The sequence below is a fragment of the Podarcis pityusensis genome (assembly GCF_964106645.2).
Source record: "Podarcis pityusensis genome assembly, chromosome: 7".
Lineage (NCBI taxonomy): Eukaryota > Metazoa > Chordata > Lepidosauria > Squamata > Lacertidae > Podarcis > Podarcis pityusensis.
Window position 1 is genome coordinate 21,240,301 of NC_138031.1, and position 20,576 is coordinate 21,260,876.

General features: G+C 39.5%; 1 protein-coding gene across 7 annotated transcripts in view; it reads right to left on the reverse strand.

Moving 5' to 3' along the window:
- The window catches only part of OXR1 (oxidation resistance 1), a 224,462-nt gene that overhangs the window by 30,289 nt on the left and 173,597 nt on the right, over positions 1–20,576 (reverse strand). For all 7 annotated transcript variants that reach the window (XM_081012561.1, XM_081012563.1, XM_081012560.1 and 4 more), the window contains 5 exons: positions 10,525–10,607; positions 6,434–6,541; positions 5,180–5,299; positions 4,310–4,462; positions 967–1,151 (listed from right to left, as the gene is read on the reverse strand). In XM_081012561.1, the coding sequence (XP_080868687.1) occupies positions 967–1,151; positions 4,310–4,462; positions 5,180–5,299; positions 6,434–6,541; positions 10,525–10,607 (649 nt within the window). The remainder of the gene's footprint in view (positions 1–966; positions 1,152–4,309; positions 4,463–5,179; positions 5,300–6,433; positions 6,542–10,524; positions 10,608–20,576) is intronic.

The window sequence follows — 20,576 nt, forward strand, 5'->3', positions numbered from 1 at the left end:
GGGGGAATAAAAAAAATTCTTTATCCCCCCCCCAAAAAAAACCTAGGTGCGCCCTATGGGCCGGTGCGCCCTATAGGGTGAAAAATACAGCATTTAGCAAAATCTTACAGCATCTTAACTTGAGAACTATTGTCTAAACTCTGTTCTTCAGGTTCCTAAGACACCAAAAGCATAGAAAATATTTCCACTAATAACATATTTAAATCCCAAGAGAATAACTTGCCTTTAATTTTCTATTAAATAAAAAAGCACATGCATCTAATATTCCCTGCACGTTTTTAGCTTACCTACAACATTATTATTCAGAGATGTGCTACTTTCAGAATTTGCAAGGATTGTATTCAATCTGATAATCAAGTGACATGGAAAACTTTTCTAGGGTACGTTTCAAAAAGCCATGAAGTAAAACATGTTTTCAACTCCGCTTGAATTGAGCTGAAACTAATTCTTTTGTTCAGTGGGGGAAGCAAACAAAGCCAGGAACATTATCTTCACAACTAAGCTAAAAACAACAAAAAGGAACACTTTCTTGAAGGAAGGGCGGGGAGAGAGATCAGCTCTTTTTCTCTGTAAAAGTCATCTTATTATTAGAGACAAACGTAACAAAAGGTGAACAATATGAACCACTGTGTATAATTTATACTGATTACCTCTTCCTAAATGTTGAATTTTAATGCCTTTGAATTTAAGAAAAATTAAGCTAGTCAGCATTAAGATACTGGCTTTTCCCACACTCATCATTGATGCAAAAAGGGAAAAGGCTGTGCTGAAGTTGGAAAGAGAACATACATCACATAAACAAAAGCTAGAGCCTGTCATGTACATTTTGTTGCCTTAAGTCTTGAATAAAAGAATTTGTATGATGACATAGAAACCACTACCATGCAGTTTAAAAGCAAACTTTGTATCTATAAAAATATAATTTATACACATACACACACACACAGAAAATCTAATTTATCTTACATGGGTAATGAATCCTTTACTTTGCCATCTACAATATCTTTATACATAGCAGCTGACATCACTTCTTCCATTGGACACATGATGCCATAGTCTTCACAACCATTCTCTTGAACCAATGGATCCATTTTATGTGGATCAAACATTATATTATTTGGCGTCACTAGCAGCACACCGTTGACTGTTCCCTAAAATAAGAAGAAAGGGGGCGGGAAAATGTTTGATGACCTAAGATTAGCCAAATGTTTTCAAAGCATTTCTACAAGTAACAGCACTGAATACTGAACATTTATACTAGAAGCTACCTAATACTCAACACTCCTGTAAGCCAGTGAAGGATTGTAAACCAATCAACGAGGAAAACATTTTTCCCTAGTAAAAAAAGATGCCTGAATCAATATTTAGCCATCACTGTTTTAGAAAACAAACAAACTTAGGTCTGTTAACTTGTAAGACTTTTCTCTCAGCGTGCTAGCAATTGGGAAGAGACTCTCTTCCACCTAGATTAGAGAATTTAAAAATTAACTTTATGAAAGCATTTCATGAATATGAATGGGACTGGGCTAGTATCACCTTTGCTTGAAGCATTTAGTTCCAAAGCTAAGAGGTAGTGGGGAAACACCATTAATTTGCCTCTGGTTTCTTTGCATAAATAAAGCAACACAGATGCATGCTAAGAGAAGCAGCCTTCTCCTGGAAACCTACTACAGTGGTACCTCGGTTTACAAACTTAATCAGTTCTGGAAGTCTGTTCTTAAACCAAAACCGTTCTTAAACCGAGGCGCACTTTCCCTAGTGAGGCCTCCCACCACCAGTGCCCTTCCACCACTCGGATTCCATTCATAGACTGAGGTAAAGTTCGCTAACTACTTCCGGTTTTGTGGAGTTCGTATACCGAATAGTTCGTCAACAGGGCTGTTCTTAAACTGAGGTACCACTGTCAATAGAGGCATTTAAAAAAAAAAAAAAATAGAACCTAATCAATCAATCAGAAACATATTAGATTGGGTCCAGTTATGCCCTTTGTCTGATAATGGAAGAGGAGGCAATTTTCACTGGTTCCCCTTTCTCACTACAGCCCCTCAAAGATCTACTCCTCCAAAACAACAAAGAAGGTGGTGTGTTTGGTTATCTGGCAAAGGAGGGGGCAAAACTGCCTCATGGCTCCCTTTTGTCAGCAGGCTTCTGTTGGATCACCAACAGCAAGGGTAAAACTGGATTCAGTCCATTGATTTAATTGAATGAGTTTTGGAGCTCCATTCCTTGGTATGCACTTAAAGTTTATGAAAGTTTCAACATATGGTAAAAAAGATTCAGAATCTAGCTCAAATAGGTTGCAGCAATTATATAGTTAACGTAAGCTGCAGCATAAATGAAATCAAATCATGCAATATCTGCATTTAAAATAGATTGTGAAATTCACTACATTTTCTGCTTATTAAATAATGGTTTTATGTAAGGCATGTCATTTCTTAAAGATATCTAATGATTTATATAACCGGAAGTGCATATGATCTATTATTTTTGGAAGGAGAGAGGTTTTGGCGAAAAACACCAGCGGCATGTGGGACCAAGAGAAACCTATTCATATCCACAAGTTATTTTTATTACCAAGCACTATGTTATAATTTTAGAATGTGGAAACAGTTTTTGCAAAAGGTAGGAAATCTCTAAGAGGTATACAGTGGGAGCCTAGTTGAACAAGGAATATGAAGAACGTATTATGAGTTTTGAAAATCTAAGGTTACTAATGAAATAAAAGAGTCAAGCAAAAGTTAACAAAAAAGTTAAGATAGTAACGAAGCTCAGAGCAAATGGAAGCCTTTGGCTAATTTTTAAGGCAGCGAGGGTTCATCAATATACAGGATTAAACTAATGTAGGTTTGTGGATGAACAGAAGTCTAAAAATACATTCGTGGACTTTTAAGTTCACCTGTCTTGGGACAGAAAGAGAAGGAATCAAATCAAATATAAACACACAATAAGAAAGATTTGAGCTGAAAATAGCAGACACACACTTCTAGAAAACTGCTTTATTATTTTTACTGAGAAAGTACTGAGAAAGTTATTTCACATGCCATACTGAATGCACTGCCTTTAAGAAAGATGTAAATGTTTTGACAGTTTTTCCTGCACAGTATTTTGGCACTACCAAGCCACCCACATATTTTATTTTTTAGAAGCAGGCGTAATTCTGCTTTCAGCATTGTCTATCAGTTTTCCGAAGCCTAAACTGCATTAATGGCTCTCACATTTTCCTCAGTGTTCTTCTCTTGATATAATTGGCTACTACTGCTAGATCTGCAAAACAATGGGGGCAAGTCTATACAGTTAGCTTGTATCTTACATAGGGGTCATGTTCCAGGGATAGCACATAAAGCTGAAATTGCATATAGTGAAAACAACTCATTGGAACCGCCCCTGCACAAGCACTCTTATCTTCCTGAGCCAGCATGCAGAATGGGTCTTACCCTCCAAGGAAAGCAGAGAACTTTTAAGCTCTCAGTCTTGTTCACCTAGTATTCAAGGCGGAGAAGCTTAAAAGTACTTTCCGCACAGGGAAAACCCAGCACAAAAAGATCTGTTAAGCTCTCTGCATTCTGTGTGTTTAATTTGTGAAATTTCAACTGGCTGCCTGTCATGCATGTAAAGTTGCAACCGCGTAAGTTAAACGAATGTAAGTTGTGAGTCGACTGCACTACTTTGCCTCAGAAAGCAATACATAAAACTTGTGGCTTGAGAAATTTGCTGCTACTCCTAGCCACTGGTATAAGAAACGAAATAATTCAAACAGAGAATTACACAAATACAGAACTACTGTGGAAATGTGCACACAAAAATGTAATTATTTCTAGGAAATAATGGAACACACAATCTGTATGTGATCCTCTCATGTGCAGTCTCTGTTGATTTCAAAACCTAATATTATTGTGTCAGAAGGCTGGGGTATTGTTTATTGGGTTTTGTTGAGAGGTTTTGCTACTGCTATTGCCATTAAATTTTTTGGATCTTTATTTTTAGAGCTTATTATTTATGTGAAAATTGCTCAGTTTGGTTGTGTACTTTTTGATGTGTTTTATTTATTGTTTAGGACTACTTTTGTTGTGTTTGTAATTATGTAAATCTTTTCTTGCTGCAAGCCGCTTTGGGAGGCCCAAAAGTGGCATATAAATAAAATGTATGAATATGAAAGTGGAAAAAGTACAGGATGCAATTTATAAAAATATAAATTTGATAATTTTAAGTTAAGGTACATTTTAATTGGTGTGAATTAATTGCCAATAAATCTCAATAGATGGAAGACCTCAAATAAATAGTTGAAGCATGATGCTAGAACCTTCTGTACCTTGCTGTTGGTTATGTATTTGCAATTAATTTTGAGAAATTTTTCTGTGAAAGCTTCTTCTTCCTCTGATGTGGATGATACAACTCTTGCAGGCCGAACACATGTGTAAACTGGTGTGGGTGTGGCTTCTTTTCCATGCACCCCATCTGAATCCTACAAAGGGAAAAAACAGTGCTAATTTATAATGACCAGAAGTAACACTGTACATTCTTTTCCAAATCCTAGAAATCACAGCTTTCAATTTTTTGAATGTTTAGCTTGGATAGTCACAGCAAATTTATAAATAAAAAATCAACAATATAATGTTCTAGAGCCATGGGTACTGTACAATCTATATGGGTAAAAGAAGATAGAAAATCCCTACATTAGCATAAAAATCTATAAAGTATATTGAAGGAATCTACAGCCCCTTCCTTAAACAATTTATTTCTAGCCCCCACCCCTAACTCCCACCAAATTTAGCGCTGATAGCAAAAAGCCCCACCTACCCCCCCCCCAAGGAGACACCAAGCTGGTAATAATGCCCCTTCCTCAGCTGATCTGCTTAGGTCAGTTATGTGCACATGTGAGTGTCTGCGATGACTACACCTATTTTTAGCCTCACTCAGTGCTAGCATGTGGCCCCCAGAGAGTTGGCTAAAGATGAATGTGGCCCTTGGACAAAAAAAAAAAATATTAGCCACCCCAGGTCTGAAAGCAAATCCTTATAACTCTTTCAAATAATCTAGTCAAGATCTTTGCCAACGCAGTTTTTGATTTCAAGATACCTCAGCACCAATCAGATCAGCGTAGTTTCAAACACTATCCCTTCAGGAATGTTCTTTAACTTTCTTAAAAAGTTATTTTCCTTTATTCCAGCAACGTACTTACACTTACAGCTGTCTTCTCAGCCTCTGCTTCTGAAGATGTAGGGGATAAAGGACTTATAGGACTAAGCGAAGGAGAACTTTCCACACTGGAAATATATTCTGGATCAGGAACATATAAAATCTGTAAAAATAAGAAAAATACTTCCAATTGAGATGTCATCACCAGGACTGAAACGTAAGTAAATTAAGATGGAAATACATTTCATGCAGAGGCTTTGTGTAAGAGATGCTTCAATACATGAACAGACAATTATAAACTGTCACTGTAACTACTTTGAACTCTCAGTGTTCTTTTTTGTATTTTGTGTTCCTCTGATCTCGCTCCTCCATGTCACGTGTGAGTATATGCCTGCATCAGACAAATGATTCATTTAGCTCAGTAGTGCCTACACTACTGGCAGCAGCTCTCCAGGGTTTCAGACATGGGGCTATACTACTGAGCCACGGCCCTTAAGAATGTATGAGCCTGCAGGATCAGGCCAATGGCCCATCTGGTCCAGCATCCAGTTCTCATAGTGGCCAACCAGATGCCTTATTAAAAGACTTCTGCACATGATTATTGGTCAGTTGAGAGATGAGTGGATGAAAAGATGTGGTAGATGTAAGGAGAGCGATGGTAGCCGAGTGATGGTGTGGAGTTGCGTTTTTAGTCATAGTGCGTGCAGTTGAATGTCTTCTCTCTAATGCCTGCCATAATCCTGACTTGTTGTTATACAAGAACCAGAGATCATAGTTTAAAACAAATGCTGGCTAGCTAAACAAGCCAGTTTCATAACCCATGACTTGAAGTGGCTAATTTGTTTGGTTTAAATCATGATCTCTAATTGTATGTAATGAAAAGCCTGGATTCTTTGGAAGCAAAACTAAATGCTAGCAATGCCCTTCTCCCAGCCATGCAGGAGGCTGCAAGGGGAGAGCGAGCAAACTGGAGGCTTTGCCATTGTTTAGTACTAAGTCTTCTTTCCACTTAAAACATAGAAATGGACCTGGAGTTACAACTTCAATCCAGATCCAGACCAATCCAGATCCAGACCAATCCAGATCCAGACCAACAAGGGATTGGTATTTGATCTGAGGTTTGTGGCAAGTTAGGGGAAAACCATTCTCAACCATTTTTTTCAGATTTCCTCCATGGCACAATTAGAGCAGAGTCAGGACCTGTCTTAGACAGCCTGTGATCAGATTTCCCCTGAAAATATTTTAATATATTTGCCTCAGTTGCTCAGTCTCCCATATGTTATATAAAAGGAAGTACCTGTCCAGGAACGACTGCTCTGGAAAATAGCTTGTTTAACTGGACCAGTTCATTAGGTGTCGTATCAAACTTTAGGGCAACAGTATTCAAAGAATCTCTTGATTCAACCTGTTAAGAAAAGGTAACTAGTGTTGAAATACAGTATTCAAGTTCTATTTAGCTTCAATTCGAAAGCCTACCAGTCTTCACAACCTGTCCAATAAAATATTCTTGTCCAAATTCAACAGGCAGAATATGATTTTCTTGATCATGCAGTGGCTTTGCAGACCCAGTTCACATGAACAAGCTTTCCCTTGTAAGCTTAGCATGGCACAGGTTTATCACTAATTCCCAGAATGGAAGGTGGCAGGATCTTCAAGGACATGCTCTATGGAGCTGCCTCAGGCACCAGGCCCATTGGCAGACCAACTCTGTGTTACAAGGATGTCTGTGAATGTGACATGAAGGCTGGCAACATCAACCCCGCCATGTGGGAATCCTTTGGAGACGACCACAGCATCTGGAAACAATCAGTCAAGTTGTGTATCCACAGCAGTGACCAAAGGAGGAATGACCACTGGGAGGAGTGCAGAAAGAAGAAACGCCATGGTACAACTGCAACAGCACAATCAGACGCCTTCATCTGCCCTAGCTGCAACAAGGCATCTCTCTCACACATATCTGTCTCTACAGCCACAGCAGATGCTGTAACTCCCCAATGGTTTGACTTCACCTCCGAAGGCACACTCTTCCATTGTCTCTTGAGACAGACAGATGCCAACTAATAACTAACCGTATCCTGCTTCTCCTGGATATGGTTCCTAAGGAGCTTCCTACCCATGTTATTTTCAAGATCACTTACTGGCTTTAAGCACCCAGAGTATTTATGCAGTTTGCCTTTATACTGCCTTAACTGATACAGATGGTCCGGCCCCACCACTTAATTGATCCGAATTGTTTCCAAAGAGTGGTAGGTGATGTTTTATCCCGTGTTGATGGCCTCTCAGCTGATTCCCTGGTGGCCCGCTGGAATGCAGAGTTAACCAGGGCTATCGAAGGGAGAGTGTGCTGTGCATCTGCATATCTTGTGTTTGTGCGCATGTCACACCTACTACTAGTTACACCTACTACTGGTATGTGGCCTTCAGATGGGTGGCTACCATCAATGCGGCCCTCAAGCCAAAAAAGGTTAGCAACCACTGCAGTAAAGGACAATTGTGCAAATCAATCACTTTTTATATAAGAAGCTTGCTGAAAAGCAGGATTGCCACTCTTTTCATGACAGCTGCTCTGTGTCTGTTTTCGTGGCATAATATACAGATATCCAACAGGTACTAATTTCTACAGTATTTGAGGAAATGCTAGCCACCTTGGCTGAAAAGGCTGGCTCCCCACTATGCTCCATGATTTCCTAGAGTACCAGGTCTACTAAAATACTGTTGTTGTTTTTTAAAGCGAAGAGATATTTAACAACAAAGTAGGGAATGGATAGAGTGCAAGACTGAACACTAACAGCACCTCTAACTCTTAGAATAGAAATGCTTCCTTACTTTTTATAAGCAATTGAAATTCTGGCTAACTTGATTAACAATCACTTAAAGCAGTTTATCACAATAGTTATCACAAGAAATTACATCTATCTATTTCTTGAGCTAACAGGACCCAACATTCTCCAGCAGCAGAGGGATAGCTGCCTGAAAGACTTTGGCACCTATACTGTCAAGAAATAGTCCCTTTCTTGTAACAGTATTTCCTTAAGTAAAACCTTTCTATAATTTCACAGAAAGTTGACATTTTCTTGTACTAGTAAGTACTTAATAAAGTAGGGTCGAAAATTGCTTCTAAGGCCCTATTATAGCTTTCTAAGAATGCCTTATGGTTACATGCGGTAAGCATATGGAAGGAGGAGAAATTCCTCTAACATTTTTTTCCATTTCCATATTTTAAAATTTATGTTACAGAATGATTTTAACCAAGGGTGGTATTTACACTTGCACAACAGAACTTGCCCCTCTCCTCAGCATATTTCTCTGGAGGCTTGGGGGAACCCCTAGAACATATTTTTTTGCAGGGAGAGAGATGGAGAATGTTCCATTGCACAAGCAGAAATCTACATGCTGATGAAAAGTTCACATATTATTATTATTTATTAAATTGGCATATCACCCTTTATCTGAAGATCTCAGGGTGGTTCACAGCATAAAAATACAAGGTAAAAACACAAAATACATAACAAAAACAAAACAATAACCCTCATTCCCACCTCCTCCCAGAGACATATTTAAAGTAGTACATAGTGCTACTTTGGATACAAACCACGTCTCCTCAGAAATAAATATTATTGAATTCAGTGTGACATTCCCAGGTGAGTGGGTTTAGGAATGTAGGTTTAACTACCTGCCTTGGAAATACCATAAGATAGAAATTCAAACAAACATACATGCTACCAGTGCATGGAAATGGGTGGGGACAGGGAGAAGAGGCAATACTTTGTCAGTAAGAGGAAAGTGAATAAGGGAAATGAACTCCAAAGTATTATGCAACAGCTACATTTAACATTTTAAGATAGAAAATTGTAACAGTGTTGGATAAAAGGTTTTCAATCTCTTCTGTAATCTGTTATCACTCTAGGATGGAACATGCAGTAAGAAGCAGTAGAACTGGCAGTAATGAAACTGTGAGGGTCTAAATTACTACAGCTAAACATTGTTTTAAATCAATGTTTTAAACTCCCTGCCAATTAATTAAGAGTGGTATATGTTCTGCACCTTATTTACTCTGAATACTACAAGCTTCTGAAACAATACAAATACTTAAGCAAGGTACTACTATATTGTGATTCTGACCATAACATAGAAGGGTATATGGTTCACTGGAAGCTATGTCAACTTCCACAACAAGACTTTCTGAAAGTGCTTGAAATACTACTGAACATACTACCCAATACACCAAATTATAACCAACTGTCCAATATTTTACACCTATTTATACAGATACAATACACATCACATTCAGTAATTGTTTTTAATATTGTAGTTAATAGATTTCTGGAACCCACACTGGAACCACATGGCAAAGACTGGGTAAACAATCTTAACAAGTTATTGCAGAGGTTCAGAGAAGCAGCATATATCTGGTTAATGCAAGATACTGAAATCCATTTTGTTAAACACAGAAGCATGAGAGCTGACAGATCAGCCTGCATCACTTTGTTTACTCCAGTAATTTGCTTAATATGAGAGAATAATTTTACTTCCTAATTACATTTCATGCTTATACTGATCAGAATTTCTGGAATTCCAGCCAATCACGTTGTCAGTGCAACTTCAGAGTACATAGTAGTTTTACTGTTAAAATATTTACAAAAATTATCCATGTTCTTAATAGCATTTTAGTTTAAAGCACATCGTTTTTATTTTAGAAATCAGATTAAATTATTTATAACATGCCAGTTTAATGTGCCAATTTAAATATTATAACTTTATAAGTCCTAGTTATACAGGCAATATGTAGCAAAACATTTCTTAATTCAGTTTCCCTTAGTAACCAGAAATACGAAACACTCGACTGCAGCACTGTTTGAGGGTCATTTGAAGAACGTAACAGTTACAGAAAGGCTCCATTTTCAGATACTGCTGGAAAAAATAGAACTATGCTTCCAAATAGCAAGAGATCAATGGAAATTCTGAGAACATAAGAATGTTATTCAAAGGCACTGTAAAGATGGACTAACATCACCACACCTGCATTCAACGGAAAATGCTGAAAGCTATAAAGGCAGTAATGGATTTTAAAATAATTTGTGCATCTAAAGGAATGTCCTGTTGATTTACAGTTATTTACAACTTGATAACCTCTACAGGAATACTAGAAAGGTTAACTTTGCCTCTCCAGAATTACACTGCATCATTTCTGAAAAGACTCAAAATAGTACTCGTCAATCCTGTTAAGGTGATCAGCTGCCTGCCAGAGCTACAGACTGAATAAACAAAAAGGTAACATGCATGACTTTTCTTCTTAAATAGCATTCAGAAAACTAATATCCAAATATTAAACATATCCAAATCTTTATAGATTTATCTTGCATATTATGTAGGTGAGTAGTTACTTACTGTGTACTCTATTGTCCCTTTAGGCTTTTGAAAAGACATTCGTCTCCCATCTTTCTTGTCTAGGGTCTTTTTCTGGCCAGTATCTGAAAAAAATTGAGGCAAGGCACGCGTTACATTCATTTTTCTCTCCCTTTCAGTATTGTCACAGACTGCTGACTACAGCCCCGTGGGCAGACATCTATTTCACCAGTTACACAGCTTATACCCTGTGACTCTCAACTCAGCCTAACACAACTAGCTGCCAGAACAGGGACTTCACTCCTCTGTTTTGCTTTAAGGATTTGACCAATATAAGCTACTTCAGTGGTTGGGAATATCTTTGTAGTTTCACAAACACCTGCAAACATTCAGTGTTATCAATTCAAAAAAAAGTTGTATGACAAGAATTGTATAGGACAAGGTTAAAATAATTCTAACAATTATAACATCAATTAGTTCTACACTGCACAGGATATGTCCATAAGCTGCAACAGACTGTGCACAGCTTAGTAGACACAATTTTAAGATGCAGATTTTTTAAAAAACATTAGCATTAACACAAAGGATGGGCATTTTCATGTAAAGTTGGCCTTCTGTATACAGATTATATGCATGTCCTTTTTAAAAATTATAGTACAAGTGTAATGCAATGTCATGTTCCACTCAGAACTACTTTGCACCACAAATGCTAATTTGTAAGGAGCTGTGAACTCAGCTCAGAAGTGGCCCATTCACAAGGAAATTCAGACAACGCCCCTCCTCCCTTTAACTGCCTTTCAGTTACTTTTCCTCCTATTTATTCCTTGAACATTTAAGTAAATCTGAGTAAGCACACCAAAGAAAACAGAATGTGGGTGGAAGAAGCATATGTTTACAGCCTGTGAGATGTACAAGTGGGAGATGGTAGGTGGGGTCACAAAATTCATTCAGATACAGTGGTACCTCGGGTTAAGTACCTGGTACATAATTCATTCCGGAGGTCCGTTCTTAACCTGAAACTGTTCTTAACCTGAAGCACCACTTTAGCTAATGGGGCCTCCCGCTGCCCCTGGAGCACGATTTCTGTTCTCATCCTGAAGCAAAGTTCTTAACCTGAGATACTATTTCTGGGTTAGCAAAGTCTGTAACCTGAAGCGTATGTAACCTGAAGCGTATATAACCCGAGGTACCACTGTACTAAGTGTTAGGAAATGTTCCAATCAAAACGGGGTGGGCGGGTGGGGACGGAAAGGAACACAAGGAAATTATATTCCTCCTTCATAACCAAATTCATCAGCATAGATTTTATACTTTCTACTAAAACTGTTCTTCATTCCTCTGTCATATCACAACAAGATTAGTTATCAAAACGATAGATGCCATCAGATTAAATGATGCTAAAAAGATAATCAAAATGATTTCATTTCAAGAGGAAACACTGAAGGCTGTAACTATTCCAATTAAGTTATTAAAAGTGTTGTAGAGGACAAGCCTGTAAGACAGAATAAGGAATTGTTTGAAAACCCTTCACTATGTATGAAGTTTCACCTTTCATTAAAAACCATTTGATAGCAACCTTATACTACAAACCACAACTTAAATCTCAAACATCTGATAAAGGTGCCATTATTTTTAGCTCCATTCACATTGTGTTATCAGAACAAGGGTACTGCATTTAGTAGGAGTAATTTCCCAACAGTTCTTTGACATCCTACTTCCTATGTAAAACACAACGTTGGTTCACCTACACCAGGATACCTTTATTTAATATTATGAGAAAACGTCAGATTTGTCCATTAGCCCTTTTCCTCTCTTCTTTTACATGGCAGAGGAAGTGAATGAAACTAAACACAGTACCCTTTGTCATTCAAATTTGAGGAAAGGTAGTTTGTTTTAGCTATGGTTAGTAAAAATAATAGACAACCTAAATCCACTGTCTGATCCTGGCTTGTTCTAACCATTGTTTAAACTAACCACAGTTCTGAAGTTTAGACTTAAAAGAGTACTGTGGATAGTTTAAAAGGAAATAGGGAAGCTCTTCAGCCTCCTCTAGTGGCACAATAAACAGGGGGAGAGGATAGAGGTATCTGAGTGCTTAAGTCTCAACTATGGTTTCCTATTGATGAAGTTTTTCCTGCAGAATAATCATAATTTAATGTGATATGAATCAGGAGGAATAAGCCATACAGCAAGCCTCAGACTTGCATACTACCCTCTTTCCCCACTCCCCTAGCTGTGACAAACTGTGGTTATTATTAACTATACTTGTTTCAAACAAACCAATTCAAAACATTGTTACGGAAGTTGCCTTGTTTAAGCCAACCAAGATTACACACGGTTCTAGTTCTGGACATAGCAAGCTATGGTTAATCAAAAGCGGAAGCAAATACTTCTGAACTCTCCTCCCAGCAATACAGGAGGAGGAGAAAGGGAGAATTACACAAGGCTGAGGCCCTTCCTTCATTTGTTTACACTAGTGGATACCACAATCCATTTCTGAAACATGAAAAAGAAGCAATGTTTAATATAATAAAAATCGGCAAAATTAGAGGTTCTCTACTATTAAGTATGTTAAGTACCTCATGAATGTGGTAATTGCTACATAAAACAAGAGAAGCATTATGATGCTAACAAAACTGAGATACATTAATGCATTGCCATCATGTAGTGTTTCTAAAATCCTTATTTTCACCTTCATCCTGAATAATTGAACAACATTCAATCAGAAGAAAATCAAGGCCCTTTAGAGCCTTTAACTTAGTTAATAAGAAGTACTTTCAATAGCTGCTGAACAGCTGGTTCAAGATAGCCTTCAGATACACATTATTGTTCCCACATACCAAGTTATCTGCACAGATAAGGTAACTGTGCAGAATTCATGAGCAGCAGGAAACTGGGATCTTTCAACACATACCCCAGCAAACCTTCCCCATTCCCAAGCCTGCTTGATATCCCTAGGTTGAATAAAATACTACAGTGGTACCTCGGGTTACATACGCTTCAGATTACAGACTCCGCTAACCCAGAAATAGTGCTTCAGGTTAAGAACTTTGCTTCAGGATGAGAATAGAAATCATGCTCCGGTGGCATGGCAGCAGCGGGAGGCCCCATTAGCTAAAGTGGTGCTTCAGGTTAAGAACAGTTTCAGGTTAAGAACGGACCTCTGGGACGAATTAAGTACTTAACCCGAGGTACCACTGTACAGGTATAGCCCAATCCCTGCAACCTTTACAGTCCTATACAGAAAATGCCCCATTCGGAACAATGACATTCAGAGGTACCGTATTTTTCGCTCTATAAGACGCACCAGACCATAAGATGCACCTAGTTTTTGGAGGAGGAAAACAAGAAAAAAATATTCTGAATCTCAGAAGCCAGAACAACAAGAGGGATCACTGCGCAGTGAAAGCAGCGATCCCTCTTGCTGTTCTGGCTTCTGGGATAGCTGCGCAGCCTGCATTCGCTCCATAAGACGCACACACATTTCCCCTTACTTTTTAGGAGGGAAAAAGTGAGTCTTATAGAGCAAAAAATACGGTAAGTCAAAGGGCAGGAGTGTGCAGCATCAACCCTTCAGTGCACTATATGAGTCTCCACCGATTGGAGCCAAATGTGGCAAAACCTTCAGAAGAGCAAGTCTTTTAAAAAAAAAAATTAAAAGGAGAATTGTATATTACTTATTAACATTGGCATGTGAATCTGGAAGTACACAATACTAATTCAAATAGAGATGCACACAAACCAGTGAGACAAGATATACCAGTTATATAATATTGCATTTATGTCCAAAACCATTTAAGATACACAAGGTTAAATTACAATTTCCCAGCATTGTGGAGCATGTATACTTTAGTTTTTACATTTATTATTCTTTTTCCTAGCTTGTTATACTGAATCTGATCATTGATCCATCTAGCTCAGCATTTTCTACTGACTGGCAGTGGCACTTGGGTTTCAAGTCTTTTCCTGACCAATCTGGAGATTCCTAGTTTTGAAGCTTGGAACTTCTGCAAACAAATAATGTGTTCCACCACTAAGCTACATTAAAGCTTAATACTGTACCAGAAACAAGCATCTATGTTGATATTTCTATTTTATGGATGAATTATTTGCCATGATTATTTGACACATCTTTACGGACAGTCATAGGCTACAGGTGAAGGCGAGACAACAAAAAAACTTGGCTAGTTCACCTAGCTGAGGTTGTGTTTGTGAAGACAAAGTCAAAGGAAGGACATTTTTTAGAGGGCACTGTCAAAAGCTTCAAAATAGGAACAGCTAAGCACTGAAAGTGTTTCAAATGCATTATCTCTGTAAACCTGTCAACATTCTGTAAGGTACAGTTGGTTTATTTACAATATTTATGCATGGCACTAAAACAGAAAGTTGTTAGAGCAGCTTGCAACACAAAACAAATTAAAATTGAATAAAAGCTTCACAAAAATAAATCTAGTGCAGCAGAAAAATCAAGAAGCAGAGACTAAACAGTGGACTAAAACAAATTTACCTGGTCAAAACATATTTAATAGGCCAGAGGAAATAAAAAAAAAGTATTTGCCTAGTCATTACTAATAATCACTTCTTTATTTCTGCAGTTTCCTAAGAACTGCATCCAGAGAGATGCTGAGAAAGAAAATCTATTGAGTTTATGACTGAACTGAAATTTGAAAGAGAACTCTCAGCTTGCAGCTCAAACTCTAAACCCCTAGGTTTATCAGACTGATAATTATTTATGCTGGCTGAAAAGTTGAAAGTGCAAACCCCTGCAAACCTATCAGTAAGCAACAGATATAAAATCATTTCTGACAGCACAACTAAGGGTGGCATGCTAAACAGAAGCAAGCTAGACAATCATAAAGACTTCAGACTCGCATCAACTTCAGTCTTGCTCATACCTCATACACACAAGATTATGTAAGCTCAATAGTTGTTGTTTTTTTTTTTTTAAATGATATTTATTAAGATTTTCAAAAATACAGAAAGTAAGAATTAAAATACATTCAAAGCCTTATTTTCATACACCCACTTTCCGGGACTCCCCCCTTCCCCCACCCCTACCATATTCCTCTTTCATATTGTTGGCTCCACAAGCTCTCAGTTCTAATTGAAACTTAATTTGTTTAGACCATTATTCGAATTTAAAATTTATACACTCCTCATCAGTACCCTTAATAAAAAGACAAAAATTCTCTCCCCAGGGCCCACCCCATTTTCATTCCACAATTTCCCTTTTTTTAATGATAAGGACACCCCACACAATAGAAATATAAGAAATAAGAAATAAAAAGTATAATAGATGAGAAAAAGCTCATTCAGAAAAAGAAAGTTGACAAGCCTTTGGATTTTAGTTCTCCCCCCCCCCCTGTCCCCGGTTTAATTTCCCCCTGGCCACCAAACCATGTTATCTGCCTGGAATTCTTAAAGTCCATAAATCGCCTATTTCCCCCAACTCCTTGCTGGCTTTTTCTTTTTATAATTATTTTTTAAAACATTTAACTTCAAATCTTTAATAAAACTCCCCCCATTGTTCTTTCCAAGTTGTAGTCCAGTTTCCTCTTGTTCCGCTGCTGAAACGTTCTAATTCAGAAGCTTAATAACTCTGCAGGGATTATTATTATTCAGGAACAAAAACTTGCGTTCAGTCCCTTTCTTTCTTCAATAGAAAATTCTATTGTCTCCTTTAGCTGAACACCCTGTAGACAAAATATTATTTCCGTTTTGCAGCTTTCCCAGAAGATAACCAGTCCTGTAAAATTCCAATGGTATTTTTCCACTTACGACCATCTTTGTAATGTCCCAAAACTCCTCTAGGGGGATTGTTGTAACTTTGTTTTCTCTAGTCCAAAAGTTTGATTGTTATCCATGTTTTCGCCATTTTGTATCCAAATTTTAGCGAGTTATAGCAAGTTGTAACAAATTTAACCAGCAAAGTTCTCATAATAAAATCCTCTCTGCTTTCCGACTTTGACAGCTACTTTGACAGCTGTCAAAATCTCCGACTCTTTTCACCAGGCTCTCTCTTCAATCACCCCGGTTCCCGGGGGGGGGGGTTACGTTTCTTCTCCCTCAATTCTTCCTCCAGCACAGTTCTTATAGTTCCCCATCGTGGAATTCTTAGTTTTAATCAGCAATACACATCTTTTTGGACCTTGGTTTCCCCGTCCTTGTTTTGGAAGGTTTACAGTAGGGGGGGGGACTGACTTCCTTTTTGGATCCCCCCCCGCTCGTGTCCAATCCGAAAAAAAAAAAATTCTTTTTTTTCTCCTTTTGAACCCGGTTTCCAAATTACTCACGGGTTGTTGTTAAGAAGTCCGAATTTTCAATGGAAGAAGTCAGCGCTCTCCGCCGGATGGCATGCGGCTGCGCTCGGCAGGGATAGCAGAGGACTCAAAGCACCACGCTTCTCCCCGGCACCCGATCCGTAGCCTTTAAAAAGGCTCCTTCACGAGTCGGGAGGGCGCTAGCGGTGCCAGCCGAGTCTCCATGTCCACGGCCTCCGTGGCCGTGGTTTTTAAGGGTCCCCGCATCGCCGGTGCGGTAGGACCCAGCCCCTGCCGAGCAGGCTCCCTCCGGAGCTCGGAGGGAGTCCGCCATTCGGCGATGGCGCCAACCCGGAAGTCTCTGTAAGCTCAATAGTTGTTATCCCAGAAGAAATAAAACTTGAGTTTCATTTGTCTGGCTCACACATACCTAACTATGAGACAGACTGGATGAGCAAGTTTGCTGGTACATACTGACAACGCTGTGGTCACTTTACTCCTCCCACATTCCTGGGAGATAAACCATGGTTAGCTTAGCATGTCCAAATCCAGTCTGATGGTTTGTTTGGAGCAGGACAAACCAAAAGCTCAGGTGGAGATGCAATGCTAAGCCAAACCATGGCTTTCCTCCTGGTAATGCAGAATGGTGGAGGGGGAGGGGAGAGGGGAGAGAAGTAATGTGCCTGCAATTTTATTCCGGTGTGCCAGCAGTCTTGCTCACTCATGCTAAACCATACTTTGGATTATTGTTACATGTGAATAAGGCCACCAATTTCAATTTAACTGAACTACAAATGCAAGCAGATTAATTTTAAGTGAGCTCACATATTGCTGATCCAAAATAGCCAGTCGTTCCAGCATTCAACACCCCTTGCTTAAAAACAACTGTATGCAACTCCTCTCGTTTAAAGCTATTTCAGCACTTATTCAAATAGAAACTTCTAATTACTAGGGATTTACTACCCTGAACAGCCATTAATGAAATACTATGTTTTATTAGAGCAAGACCTGTCATTCAGGCTAAGAAAGGTGATTTAAAATAATTTCAAGTAGCAACAATTCCAAACTGTCCAATTTTCAAATCTTAAAAGAAGAGAAAGAAGGGAAGATTACGATAGAGAAAATAAAGATGTAACTCTTTAAGTATCTATAGCAGGGATGGGGAACTTGTGGCACACCAGATGATGTCTGAGTACAAGACCCATTATCCCTGACTATTGGCAATACTGGGTGGGGCTGATAGAAGCTGGAATCCAAGAACACCTGAAGGACTGCAGTTTCCCTATCCCTGATCTATGCAGCTTTTCAATGAGCATGGTTAGAAAGATAGCATAGTCAATAAATACAGAGCAATAGATGAGCAGAATAAACAAGCAAATGGTTAATTCTTTTCTGCCCTGGTTTGGAAAAACTGCATATTCAGTTCTGGAATGCACTTCTTAAAGGATGGGGGAGAAGGCTCTTCACATTTTTATTAAACTGAAATATGGAGTTTTATGCATTTCAGTTTAAGCACTGTCCACTTAAATCTCTTCTTTTGCCACTTATCTCTGTTCTCTTGGATGGATTACGGAGGACATCAAGAAGTATTCTTCCTTTTTCTCACTTGAGCTTTTATACTTTTCATCATCACTCTGTAGATCAAGGTCTTTCCACGCATTAGTTGGCAGTATATCCAAGTTTATGACCAAGTGTACACTTGACAAGAAGCTGTCTGTTTAATGCACCTTTATGTGCGGTTCCCATATTTCAAAAAGTAAAAACTAGGACACCATTATAATGTGAATAATGGGGAAAGCAACTTGAATTTGAAAATAAACTATCACCAACTCATCTGTTGTCCTTTGTTCCCTTTCATGGAGATTTGAAAATTTGTTCCTTAATTTATTTATTATTGCATTTATATCCCACCTTTCCACCAAGGAGCTAAAAGTGGCATACCTGGCTCTCCCTAGCTTCATATTTTCTAAGCAACCACCCTGTGAGGTGGGTTAGGAAATAAATCCATACATAATTACTGATATTGTGCAGCCCATTGGGAACACAGGGTAATTTACAAGCCTCACAACATTTGCATTTTGATAGGCAGATAAGGAGCCACTATCAATATTCTCTTTGACTATGCATTTCAGAAGAAAATGCCTATGGAAATTAGAGATGCAATCTCAAGAATGGGCCTATTATTTTCGCTACCAACACACCCTATAAGCTCAGAAGTGAATGGCCAATAATGAAGCCAACAGCCTACTCTTAATGGTTTCAGCATTGAAACCCTTATCATGTATGGTTAGAAGAGTAGGCTTTCCCCACCTCATCATGCTTACTCCATGGGTGCACAAGGGGGAGAGGAAGCAGGGCTTCAAAACTTTCACAATTACCAGCACTAGAAGTGGCTTCCAGTGTTTATACCCTCTGGCATCTACAAAGGCTCTTCTACTGCTTGTGGCCCTCCATATGTTGTTGGATTCCAGCCCCTATCAGTCCCAGGCAGTATTGTTGGTGCTCAAGGATGTTAGGAAGCTACATCTGGAGACTGAGGAAAGTTCTTCTAGGACCAGCCTACAAAGACTATTGGGAATGTGATCTTCTTCACTTCCCAGTGGTCCCAAGCAACCTACAGAACTAGAGGCACTGAGCAAACCACTGTTTGCTTGTGAAAGCAAGTGAGCCTTGATTTCAAGGAATGGCCACCACTACCTCCAATCCCCCGCCCCTGTTCTCTCACTCCAGAGGTGCAGCAGGGTCTAGGCCTAGAAAACTACCCTAACCGCCCTCGCCCCCAAAGAAAAAGCAAGTGTGCAAATAAATGGCAGAGGCTCCTACGAGCTTGAGGCATGTGAGCAACCAGGCTGCTTTCCGAAACTGACCCAGCCCTCCCTGCTGAGCTTTGACAGGGGAAGGAACTGCTCCTGCAAGGCACAGCCTGCCTCTTCTTGCTGCAGCTGCAAATACAACTTTTACTACTCTTCCCCCCCCCCCCATGCTGGCGAAGTGATTGTATTGGTCTTGAGCCACACCTCTTTCTTGCCCTCCTGATTTCCAGGTGTCACAGCTGAAAGGATCAAGCTCCCTGGGCCCAATCCCCACCACAAGAAGCAAGTCCACATGTGAGAGGAATCCTTGCGCAGAAACAGCTGCCTTTGCACGCCCACCCAGCATGCCTATACCTTTTCCCTTTGGGTGTCATCGAATACGAAGGAGGAGGAAGACCACGGGTAGACTACATACAATGTGTGTGTGTGTGTGTGTACTCACATATAATATTGTGCATGCACAGAAAATACACATGCAACACACATGTACCTACTGACAAACGCACACGTACATAGTCTGCATGTGGCGATATATATATATCTCACATACATACATTTATGTACAAAATGACATATGTACTGCTGCCTTTCTGAGCGCTTCCAATATTGGATAGCTTCAGCATGCTCAGGGACCCAAAGTTTGGTGTCCCTTTTGTAGTAAATGTATACTTTTCCGTGCATTCTGCAATCTCCATTGGGCCCACACCCAGCCTTCTTACACTTGTGGGCCCGAGTTTCTCCTGACAGCAACGCAAGGCGCCAGTTTCGTTACTTACCCCCGCCCCACCTCTGGGATGGGATGAGATGGGGAATGAGGAGCCCCCCCTAAACACACCAGGATGCCCTTCTTTCCCCCCCCCACACCCCCCGCCCCAACCACCACCTGCAACCAGGCTTGAGAAAGGGGGCGGCGGGCTCCTCCAACTTCTCGCCCCACCGGAGTTGAACTCTGGAGGCCCGCTCCGCCTCGGCTTCCTCATGGCTCCCCAGAGGCCTCCTTTCCCCCGACCCAAAGTAGCCC